The sequence below is a fragment of the Pipistrellus kuhlii genome, unplaced genomic scaffold (genome assembly GCF_014108245.1).
Source record: "Pipistrellus kuhlii isolate mPipKuh1 unplaced genomic scaffold, mPipKuh1.p scaffold_m20_p_8, whole genome shotgun sequence".
In the NCBI taxonomy this organism is placed as follows: domain Eukaryota; kingdom Metazoa; phylum Chordata; class Mammalia; order Chiroptera; family Vespertilionidae; genus Pipistrellus; species Pipistrellus kuhlii.
The window spans coordinates 48,397,841-48,410,628 of record NW_023425584.1 but is presented as its reverse complement, the minus strand read 5'-3'; the positions used below and the strand labels follow the sequence as shown (position 1 = coordinate 48,410,628).

Below are 12,788 nucleotides of genomic sequence, written 5' to 3'. Positions count from 1 at the left end.
AGTCACCGGGATGTAAAGTACAGCATAGGGAATACAGTCCATAATACTGCAATAACGACGTGCAGTGCCAGGTGGGCACTGGAAATATCCAGGGGAACACTTTGTAAAATATATGATTGCCTAAGCATCATGCTGTACACCTGGAACTATTATAAAATATCACTGACTTTCGACTGTCATTTAAATAGAAATATATAAATTTAAGAGAAATATGAGTCTATTTTATCTAATGCACAGAAAAATTCACATGCTTGGTTCCAGACTTCCTTCAACGTCTATTTTCCCCTCTTCTTTTGTGGCCTCTGTGTTGGGAGTGCTTTTCATGACATTTTAAAATTTGTGTGAATGGGAAGCTGGGGAGTTCACTCCTCGTTTGATTTATGACCAGAAATATCAAGCTCTTCATGTTTCAGGATGGACGTGCTGTGAATTGAGCACTGGCTATGCTGCGGCTCCTGTCCCTTTTCTACGGAACCACGATGGAAGAAGGATGCCTGGCTACACTGTGCTCCACGGACCATGACAAACGCCCACTGCAAGGAAAAATTAAGAGAGCTGGTGTTTGCTTTAAACATGCTCATGTGTACCGAATTCTACCCGGGAGTGCCCAGGATGACAGATTCCAGGTTCCTATGTACCCACTGTCACTGGTGCTAGGATTGCTAAAGAGAAAAGGATATATTCATTCAGGAAAAATGACAGTAAAAATGAACAGCATGTTTGAGTAACATCTAATTTAAACTCACAACATGCAGTCTTCAGCATGCATAGATGCTGAGTTGTTTTTTGTGTGTTTTTTTTTGGTGGGGGGCGGGTTATTTCATCTGGAGACTGTGATTCCTACTTTGAGTTTCACTTTGCTTTTCAGTTAGATTTTCAAAATCTTCAGATCACCCCAAATTTTAGCATACCAGCCCCTTTTAATACATAATAAGTTCCTAATGACTTCAGGTGAATCCAGGAGTAACTATAAAAAGCCATGTAATGTGACGCACACTTTCCAATTCCATTTAAAGTCCCAAGAATGCCTGCCTAGGGTTGAATGACATCATAATCTCCGAGTTATTTTAAGCAGCCTTTATTATTTATTAATTTACTTTTTATCCTTACTTGAGGACATGTCCACTGATTCAAGAGAGAGACGGGGGTGGAGGATGGGGGTGAGAGAGAAACATTGATGTGAGAGAGAAACAGTGTATGGCTGCCTCCCAACTGGGGACTGAACTTGAAACCTCGGTATATGTCCTGACCAAGAATCCAACCAAAAACCTTCCAGTGTGTGGGATGATGCCCCAGTTAGCTGAGCCACCCAGCCACCGCTAAAAGATATGGGGGTTTTTAAATTTTAAACACAGGATACCCAAATACTCTCAGGCTGAATTATAAAATGAATTTTGAGTGCAATTTGATTGAACATTCAAGTAAGGCCATGGAATAATTAGTGGAATCCCTTTTTATCTTTGTGAGAATTTGTTTGAAATTTGATGCTCTTTGATGACCCTCTGCACCAGCATTCCGCATTCACCCCACAGCCTGGTAAGCACAGAAAGACAGACCTTCATGTAACCAAACCAGGTCCAAGGAAGTGTGTTTGTATTAGTGTTGGTTGTCCTAATACCCCTGAGCTGACCTGTACATTGTACATGTCTGCATGAAATCAAACTGAGAAGATAAAATCAGATACTCCATCCATCAACTGTCAATTATACAGGGTACGGTGGAGTCAAGAGAGCAGAATGCTGGCTATAAAGCCCTCAAAAATCCACACAACTAAAATATCCTTCTACAGATAGCTTCAACAGCCTATCGATCACAATCCACGCATTCTCATGTCTGCAGAAGTTTGCATAACCAGTGGGAAGGCATCCTGAGGAGGACAATGACAAAGTTCCTTAGTGCAACCCAAAACTGACATGAGCTGAACTTGAAAGAGATGGGAAACAGCACCTATCCACCCCTCCCATACCCACTCCTCTCATATCCATTCCTCTCATACCCACCCCTCCTAGGCCCACCCTTCCCATACCCACCCTTTCCCTATCCAGCCCTTCCCAACTCACCCCTCCCATGCCTGGAACACAGACGCTGCTCAGGAAAGGCCTTTTGTAGGGACCTTTCTCCTTTTGTCAGCCCCGCTGACAAGAGAACAAAGATTCTCAGATCTAACAGCTTCAGTACCCAGTGGTCATGGAAGCTTCTAAACAAATTGCACCAAAGGTCAAACAGGGAAAAGGAGGGCATATGTACTACTTTCAATAATAAAGATTAAAAGAAAAAATCACACCAAATAAGCACAGTGAAACTTACACAGCGGATGCCCAGTCCCCATCAGCGACTAGGTGGTTTCTGTCTGGCCCAGGGAGCCCCTGGACAGTGGCCGTCGTGGGAGACGGGGAGGAAAGTGAGTCCAGACTGCTGGTGGGCGTGTCCTCCTTCGAAGGGTTAGGGCTGTCCCCTGTGGAGGAGAAAAAAATAAGGCATCAACTTTCAAACGAATACTCACTCGGAGAAGGGGGGAAAAAACCAACTCCACTAATAATTATACCATATCACCTGATTAACCAATCAAATTATATCCAAAATTACATTTACAAAGCAGCTTGAGAGTACTGGGTGTCCTGACTTTAAAGATTTTGTCAGTGTTTTTTCAATCAAAGATGCTTAAAATACATCACAGATAATAAGTGAGGACTGTTTTCCCCAGGAGAACATACAATGATCAAAATCAGATCAAATGGAAGATGAAAGCCTTAGTAGAGACTACAGTGACCTCCTAATCTCTAAGGAGCACTGTTATAAATTACAAAAACAAGTCAGAGCAGCACACCAGCCCCACAAGGTCCAACCTCTCACTTCCTAGTCACCTGATAGTTCTTTTTTTAAAAAATATGTTTTTAATGATTTTTTGTAGAGATAAGGAGAAATAAACATAGATGTGAGAGAGAAACAGCAATTGACTGCCTCCAGTATACACCCCAACCAGGAACTGAACTGGCAACCTGGGCATGTAACCTGACTGGGAATTGAACCAGCGACCTTTGGGTGCACAGGGCATTTCTCAACTGAGCCACACCTGCCAGGGCACCTGATGGTTCTTTAAGACATTGCCAGTCACCACTTAGCACTTAATAAATTAAAAAATAAATTAAGGGACCTTGTCTTCTGAGCTGGATTATAATTTAAAAGCCCAACTTATTAAAATCCCAGATACAGAGAAATTCCATTTCCCTGTGAACATTAGGGAGGATGTGACACAAGAATCAAGCCCAGGGCAGTGACTTCAGAAGATGACATCAAACCAGAATTAAAAGGCACTTCAAAAATGGGTTGCATGATTCATTCATTCACAGAGGACCACTTTATGGAATATGTTTAGCATCATTTGTACACAGTTTGATAGAAAATACAGAAGATGGAAAAGGGAGGCCCCAACAGCCGCGGTTTCCCTCAACTGGTCTTCTTGCTGTCACAGTATCCCAGCTGCTACAGACACACATGAACAGCGCCAATCAGGGCTTGAAATCCCCCTCATCCAAACTGACACTCCCCTAAATACTAACTATTCTACTGCCTTGTAGAGGTAACAGCATTCTATTGAGTTGGCCATGATTTTGCATTTGTTTTATAGATTATGGGTCTCAATAGCTGGCCAACAAAGTGCAACATGGAAGCAGATTAATACATAAGGTGAGAAGTCCACACCATCAGGCACAAAGAGCTTTTGGCAATCATTTCTCCTCAGCCCTAAGTCCTCTAAATAGAGCATGCAGGAATGTCAGGAGCAGCAAGGAACTTGCTCTCAGAAAGCCATCTCAGACAGCTTTCACTTCTAGGAACAGGAAAGCACATGAGAAACACTGAAATCTAATTAAGCTAGACCCCAAGATGCTAATCTTGAAAATTGACTATATGAAATCATTCTTAACAGGTATACTGTTAATAAGGCAGATTTTTTTTTTTCCAATAGATGGAGTTACACATATCTACACTTATAAAAAAGAAATACGCAAATTGACCTTCACTTCACAATGCCCACCAGCCAATCAGGAGTGAGTATGCAAATTAATCTCATTGCCTCTGTGAATACTGATAGCAGGAAGGAGGCAGCTCCCAGCCCAGCCTGCTTGGCCATCACCATGGCAACCTGGGAGCAGGCAAGGTTGGCCTGCAGGCTGCACCCAGCACAGCCTGCTTGGCAGTCACTGCGGTGTGGAGCAAGCAGGCCCCGCAGAGAGCAGAGAACCAGGAAGAGCAGGCCTAAGCCATCAGTAAGACATCCCTTATGGGCGCCCGGATTGGACAGGGTACAAGTCAGGCTGAGGTACACCCCCCTGCAGGAATTTCGTGCACTAGGCGTCTGGTGTTGATATACATGCAATTTGATATGTACGATATTTTGTTGTATTGACAAGCCTCAAAACTTCATATGTCTAATTTGCAGAAGGTGTTAACATCATAGATATTTTTACACTTAAATATGTCGAATTTTGTGCCAAAAAAAAGAGCATTTGCGGGAAGTTTTAATTCATTACTTTATTTTGAAGAAAAGTGCTGCTGAGTATTTTGGGAAGCTTATGGTGAACATGCTCCATCTCAAGATACTTGTGAATGCTGGTTTAAACACTTTAAAAGTAATGATGTCAGTGTGAAAGACAAAGAACATCCAGGTCAACTGAAAAAGTTTGAGACCAATAATTACAAGCATTCTTGGATGAAGATAAGCGTCAATTTCAAAAAACTTAACTTGCAGAAAGATGGGCTTGAGTTATCCAGGCACCAGGGAAGAAGTAGCCTGTGTTTCCTAGTGGACTGCATCCCAGAACAAAAATAAATCAAAAGGAAGTCGCAGAGGTCTATCATTGGGTTTAAACTTGGCCCTTCTGCGTGGGGGCTTTAGAGATGAAGGTGAAGGATGGAAGGAGGGATTCTTTATGGGGACAGTTATGGGAAGATACCTATAATAGATGATCCCGTGCAGAAGGCTCTGGGAAGAAAGCATTTTCTGAGCCTTTTCTTTCATGAGTGTGCTGTCAGGGAAGGTGTGCGACGTGGTGGGGCATGAGATGACCTAATGTCTGTGATCAGGTCTTCTTCCTGGTCTGTGTCACCCCGTAAAGCCTCACTCTGTCCCCATTCACCAATGTGCAACAGTCTATGGCATGATTCCTCGTTCAGTGAAGTCACTTTTCTATGGCCCTTCACTACAAAGGTGTTTAGAAAATCAGTCATTCCGCCCCACACAGAGGGGCCAAGTTCAGGACAAAAGAACTGAAACCCAATGAAGACACTATGACTTCTTTTTGACTCACTTTTGTTTTGGGACACATCTCCCTCATCCCCCACCCCCTGGAAACACATGCTACTTTTTCCCTTGTGCCTGGATAGCTCAAGTCCATCTAGCTCTTCTCTGCAAATGAGCCCAGGACTGTCAGGCCGCTCCCCACTCACCTGTGTTCCTCATCATGAGTAAGCTCTGTCTTAAAAATTAAGAACATTTCAAAGAAATGTTCAGCATGGGGCCTACAAGAAACTCCTGAACATCTACCTGCACAACAGCTCCCACTTCAGGGCCTGGCTAGAAGTAGCAAAATAGGTTCAGCTCTGAAGCAGACAGGATAACTTTAACATGAGTCAGACACACACACAGCTTGCTGGCTCCAGAGGCTGGATGTCAGCCCTTGGCTCTCTGGGCCCCATTCCCTGACTGCAGGGCATGACAGAGCAAACGTAGCAAACAAGGGCCTGGGACCAGCTTACTCCCTGAATCACTCCCACAGGGAGAAACCTGTCAATGAGAATCAACTGGAACAGATACCCCAGCTCCTCCACACTGCCCCCAGCCCTCTCCCCAAGCCAATGGACACAGCATAAACTGTCATTCAACAGGTTACATCCCATTCTATTAGAATTTCTCTCCTCCTTCTGGCCCTACAGGGGCGATCTGAACCACCAGGTGAAAACAGTATTGGTTTAGAGGGGAATATGTTTACACAAACTGATCAAACAAAGGATACCTCACCCTTCTTCACGAGGGCAACAAAGGGCACGTAATTCTTTTTGCCTTCACTATTCAGGAATGAGCTTATTTACCTGAGAATCATGGAACTCAAGGAACACCAACACCACGCACGTCAATAGTAAATACTCCTGCGATGTGTGAAACTTTAGTTCCCCAAAACCAAATCACTACTTTTTACCTTGTATGAAAAGAATACAATTTAAAAAAACAAATTCTATGTTCAATGATTTCTGGAATTAAGATTTTAACTCCTGTGAAACTAATGAGTACTTGAGAATTAAAGTCGGATACTTTCATCATTTTTTTCTACATTTCATTTGGGTGTCACACAACTTCTTAGGTGTTGCACTTTAACAGGCTTCTTTGGACAGAGTAATCTGTCCATTGGAACAACTTAAGCAGTCAAGTTGTTCCAAGTAAGTAAACACAAATGGTGCCGACTGGCTTTCCTTATGAACAGACTCCAAGATAAGAAACTCACTAGAAGCCGAACTATCACTGTGGAGAAGAGAAAATGACCCTCATAACGTCCAACAGATTCCCACCCTCTCCACAAAGCGCCTGCACACCACCTTCTCTGCCTCTTCTCTCCTTTTCTCACAACTTTAAGAAGAAATCAAGTTCACATTTCACTGTCATCTGTAGTTTCCTGGCATAGTTTTACATCTCCATTTCTATTATGCATTTTTGAGACGGAGACCATGTCTCAATCTTGGTAATCCTTGAAGAACACAATGCAGAGCCAAACAAATCACAAGTCTTTAGAAAATACCCACAGTGGACTCACTTCCACGAGAAACATCATGAACACAGAAAGCCGATGCTTGTAGGAATTAAGAAGTGAAAAAAACTACAAATCTCAAAGTAATGTTAAAAAATCTGCACCCAGATACCAATTATCATCCTCCCCCATTCAAGCCATACATATCTCTAACTTTCTATATTCAATCAACAAGCATTTACAGAGCTTCTACTTATGTACAAGGCATGCCACAGACGCTGAGTTATAAAGGTGACGAATCAGTTCCTAACCAAAGATGCTCGTAGCTTAGTGTGGAAGACAACCAGATAAAAACAAGCAGAAGGTGGTGCATATGATAAGATGACTGTATCAAGCAGCTCTGAGATCCAAAGAATGGAATTTCTAAACCTGCCCAAGGTGGGAGTGAAAGACGTGGGAATCAGGCAACGGGAATAGGAAAAAATTACTAACCTTTTGAGGGAAGAAAAAAAAAAATCCCTCATAAACAACGCAATTAAAATAATGGACAATGAACCTAAATAGAAACTTTTCAAAAGGGGACATAAGGAAGGCCAAGAGATATAAGAAAACATGCTCAAAGTCACTAATCATCTGAGAGATGCAAATCAAAATGAAAGTAAGGTGCCATCTCACACCTGTCAGAATGGCTATCATCAACAAATCAACAAATGACAAGTGCTGGCCAGGATGCAGAGAAAAAGGAACCCTCATGCACTGTTGGAGGGAATGCAGACTGGTGCAGCCACTGTGGAGAATAGTATGAAGTTTCCTCAAAAAACTAAAAATGAAACTCCCATTTGACCCAGTGATCCCACTTCTAGAAATGTATCCCAAGAAACTAGAAACACCTACCAGAAAGGATATATGCACCCCTATGTTCATAGTAGCACAATTCACCATAGCTAAGATTTGGAAACAGCCTAAGTGCCCACCAGTATATGAGTAGATTAAAAACATGTGGTACATCTACACAATGGAATACTACACTGCTGTTAAAAGGAAGGTACTCCTACTATTTGCAACAGCATGGATGGACCTGGAGAGCATTAAGCTAAGCAAAATAAGTCCATCATAGAAAGATAAATATCACATGATCTCACTCATTTGTGAAATATAATGAACACAAACTGATGAACAAAAACAAATCTAGAGACAGAAGCATCAAACAGATGCTCAAACCTCAGAGGGAAGGGAGGGGAGGGTGGGGGTAAGGGGGAGTGATCAACCAAAAGACTTGTATGCATGCATATCAGCATAACCAATGGACACAGACACCAGGGGAGTGAGGGCATGAGTGTGTGTGTGTGGGGGGGGGGGGGGGAGAATAAGGACACATATGCAATATCTTAATAAAGAAAGAGGGAAAAAAGGTTTACAAATAAATGCTTAAAAAAAAAAAAAAAAAAAAAAAAAAAAAAAAACCTCAAAGAGAAAATATCAAGACTGGCAGCACAAAAATAAGCAGGTGGCAATTTTCAGAGCTACAAGTAGTTGGATTGTCAGAATAAGGTCAACAGCTAAGAGGGCAGGGCAGGGCGAGGTGAACTCCTAACTAGAACCCTGACTCCACTGTGGGGCAGGGCGGAGTTATCCTCCATTTTGTGTAACTGGACCCTAGCCTTCATCCAACCAATCAGGGTCAGCCAAAGCAGTGACATCACCACCGGTGTAAAACCCCTGGACTTGGCGAAGTTTGCGCTCTTGTCCGCCATTTTGTCGGCGTGAGTGGGACAGAGCCCATGTTAACATGGAAGAGGCTCTCTCTTGTTAATTACATTGGACTTGGCTCCCTAGTGATCTTTGGGGATCACGGAATCTCAGTACAACATAGCCAGAATATGAAAGGGGGTGAAGTTCTGACTATACCAAGGTATTTGAATTTGTTCTACGGGCATTGGGAGGTTATTGCTGAGATAAAGCGAAGAAGTGATATGATCCAGAGAATGGATTCAAGAGGGCTTCAGGTAGTACAGCCATTAGAATTCTCTGAATAAGGTGAAGGGGAAAGAGGGAACCTAAGATGACCTTCAAATTCTTGACTTAGGGAATAAAAAGACTTGGTTCTGAACCAAAGCACCTAGGTGAACCTGGAGGAGGCAAAAGGGGTGGAAGGAAGGTAGAAAGAAGGTAGAAGAGAAGGCTCCAACTCATCAGACCCATGTTTACGCACACAAAACCCTCCTTCTTCACGATGCACCACAATTCTAAGAGCACAAACAAAACTAACACAGTCAGCAAATGCAACAACAACAAAACTACTCAGAGATTTAGAGCTTTGTACTATGTAGGACAGAAATGGAGCTGCCAACATCCAGGGCCCAGAAGCAATAAATTGAAAGAAAGAAATATTTAAAGACATAATGACCAGTTCATCAAAATCAAAGAAACTTCAAAGACCTCAATCCTAAGGATTCAGAGTGCCAAACAGGGAATAAAAATAAATAAATAAATAAATAAATAAATAAATAAATAAATAAATAAATAAAATCCTGTCTTAAGATACATTATTGCAAAATTTAAGAATCCTATATAATAAAAGGGTACTATGCAAATTGACCCTAACAGTGGAACTACCTGGAATGACCAGTCACTATGACTGTACTGATCACCAGGGGACAGATGCTCAACACAGGAGCTGCCCCTCTATTGGACAGTGTGCTTCCATAGGGGGAGCACCACTCATCCAGAAGCCAGCTCATAGCTGGCCAGCACCGTGGCGCAGGCAGGAGCCTCTCCCTAAGGGGTCTCCAGGGCTGAGGAACATCTTCCCCGCAGTGCACAAATTTTCATGCACTGGGCCTCTAAAAACAAAAATAAAACACCTAATAGAGCAGATTACATAAAAAAAACCAACAACAAAAAACTGAGATTAGAGTTCTTAATAGCATCAATGAATGCACAACAATACTGAAATAATATATTTAACGTATCAAAGAATTTTGAACATAGAATTATATATTCAATTTCACATTCAGATGTGAGGCCATAAAAAAATTATTACACATAAATACCCAGGTTTGCACACAAAGAACTATATTGATAGCACACAAAGAAAAATAATATGAGATATTCAACAAACTTGATAATGTCTATTGTTGTCTTTTTTTAAACTTTAGGGGCAAAAGAAAAGGTAAAAACACAACCAAATTTATCCAAAACTCAAATTCTGGAAAATATCAACATTATGGGGTGGACAGCCCAGAGAGAGATGACAGTGGAGAGAGTAATATAAATAATTTAGTTTAAGAAGTCAACAGATAAATGAGATTATAAATCCCCAAATAAGGGAAATCTTAGAAACAAAACAGACCATATTTCATTGGAAATAGCAAAATCACATTTGCTTTTTTGAAGAGAAGGCGTGGGGGGGGGGGAAATCATGTATCAAAATTCATTAAATAAACATAAAATGACAGAAATTCTAACATCATAGTAATTACAATATATAGAAATGGATTTAACTCACCAATTAAAAAAGCAGTGACTCTCCAAACATATATTTTAAATACAATCATATCTTAACTACAACAAACATGCTTAAAACAAAACAAAGATAGAAAAGAAAAAAGTAAGATAGATATACCAGGCAAATGTAAACCAAAGAAAGATAATGATTTTAATAATCTGCATGATAGACGAAGAGAGTAATTACATTGATAAAAAGACAAGATGATCAAACAAGAAAAAAACAAACACCTAAATGATACAGCCTCAAGGAACAAATAGAACTAGGAAGAGAAATAGAAAATTCAACAATTGTAATTGGAGATTTTAACACATTCCTCTTAGATACTGCTACCAGGAAAAAAATACACTAAGAAAAAAGACAAGATCTCTGTAATAAAAAATACAAAGCTGACCCACTTTACACACACCATACACCTAACACATCAAATATTTATGAAGGAAGACTAAAGTCTTAAAGAATTCCAAATAATAAATATAATGCATACCAGATAAAACATTCTCAGGCCAAAATTGCAAAGTATTTAAAACCTAAATACTTAGATGTTATAATTTTCCATATGCTGGTAAACTAAGTGTGGTTAAAAAGAGAATCACAATAAAAATGAAGAAAAAATTTATAACTCAGGACAATAAACACATTTCTATCAAAATTTGTGAAACACAGCAAAATAATACCAAAGAGAATTTTATAGCTCAAAAAGGAAACAGAAAAGGTTCAGAATATTTTATGCCGCATTTAAATAGGCAAACTTCCTACATAATGATAATCAAAGAAGAGTCGCCATGACTGTTTAAATACTGAAATTACATTCAGTTGGGGTGAACTCTCAATAAAACTAACATTTACTAAAATCTATTCCATGTCTTTTTTATTTTAGTTTATTTACTCAACAGGGATTACTTGAATACTATAAATAATTATACACAGGTTATTCCATAAAATAAAAAGCTAATACTCCTAACTATTACTTTTATTAGAGGCCCGATGCATGAAATTCTGCAAGGGGCTCAGCCCTCACAGTCCAGGCCGGCCCTTGCAGCCCCAGCTTTATCTGGAAGGTCGTCCAGGTTCTGCTGTTCGGTCTAATTAGCAAATTAGCTCATTGTTATAGACTCTATAATATAGAGCACATGTGTCAAACACAAGGCCCGCGGGCCAAATCCGTCCCGCCAGGCCTTGCAATGTGGCCCGCACCGCGCTGTCATCACTGCACTCCGCTGCGTTTCCATCACAATGACAGTTTATGACTGTTCAGTAAACCATTCGGCCCGCGATTTAGGCTGGATTTTAGATTTTGGCCCCTTCTCTGATTGAGTTCGACACCCCTAATATAGAGGATTATCTGCTGGTAGGTAAGACTTTCTCCCAAATCACAGTGGACATTGATGAAAAAAATATGGTTTAATGTATAAAAATTCACCTAAATACAGAGTAATAAATCACAAACCTAAACATAATTTACTTTAGTTTCGAGAGTAGCTTCAACTAAAATCAGGTGGGCTTTGCCCGGCTGGCATGGCTTAGTCAGCTGAGCACTGATCTATGAACCAGGGGGTCATGGTTTGATTCCATGGTTTGATCAGGGCATAGGCCTAAATTGTGGGTTTGATCCCCAGTGTGGGATGTGCAGGAGACACCTGATCCATGATTCTCTCTCATCACTGATGTTTCTATCTCTCTCTCCCTCTCCCTTCCTCTCTGAAATCAATAAACTATATGTTAAACAAATAAACCCATAGATAAATAAATAAGATTTAAGAATCTGATGAGCTCTTTGCAGCAGGGGTGAACAAAACTGCTCTGATTAACTTCGCCCCATGCCCCTCCCCCCTTGTGCCTGGACTCATGCTCCTGTCGTTCTGTGCTTTCGTCTTTTAAATGGGGCTGGCCAATAATAGGAAATGATGTCTTGCTTAAAGTAGTTCAGCTTCTCCTTTGCCCAAATGGTGTGCCTGCTCTGATGATGCTCTCTCCATTGGAGGGAGGGATATCCTTAAAGACAAGCATTCTCTGGATAAAAGTCTAAGTAGCAGACAGTCTAACAGATCTGGAACAAAGCGGAAAGGAAGAGGTTTAAAACTGGGAGAAAATTATGAAATGCTGCAGTAGGAGACGAGTTTTATTTGTTTGTTTTGCGAGCTTATATAAGCCTATTCAAAGCATAACCTCTGAACTAAGCAGGAAACATTCATGCTGCCCTAGTTTCCATCACCATGTGGCAGATGTTCTGACATCAATAAATTCTCCTTCAAACCATAGTGGTCATTCCTCCAAATGTTACCTAGAACGTAGGGGGCACTAAAACGGAGAGGGGCATCTAGGATGAAGAACAATACTCCAAAATTCATGTCAAAGAAACTCTGACTTACTTTGCTATAATATAGTCTGAGTAGCTATATTTTGCCATGTCAAAACTGGTTCCTGATGCCGCACTGACAAGTGTAAATTAGAATGAGCCAACACTCATTTCTCCTCCCCTCAGCTCACAACGCTGTTGAACTTGACATTGTAAATAAAACCAAGTGCTGAACAGCCAA

At 40.9% G+C, this 12,788-nt stretch overlaps 1 protein-coding gene across 4 annotated transcripts in view; it reads right to left on the bottom strand.

The window, feature by feature from the left end:
• The window catches only part of ARHGAP10 (Rho GTPase activating protein 10), a 237,501-nt gene that overhangs the window by 18,828 nt on the left and 205,885 nt on the right, over nt 1–12,788 (bottom strand). For all 4 annotated transcript variants that reach the window (XM_045576261.1, XM_036424950.2, XM_045576259.1 and 1 more), the window contains one exon: nt 2,308–2,455. In XM_045576261.1, coding sequence (XP_045432217.1) covers nt 2,308–2,455 — 148 coding nt within the window. The remainder of the gene's footprint in view (nt 1–2,307; nt 2,456–12,788) is intronic.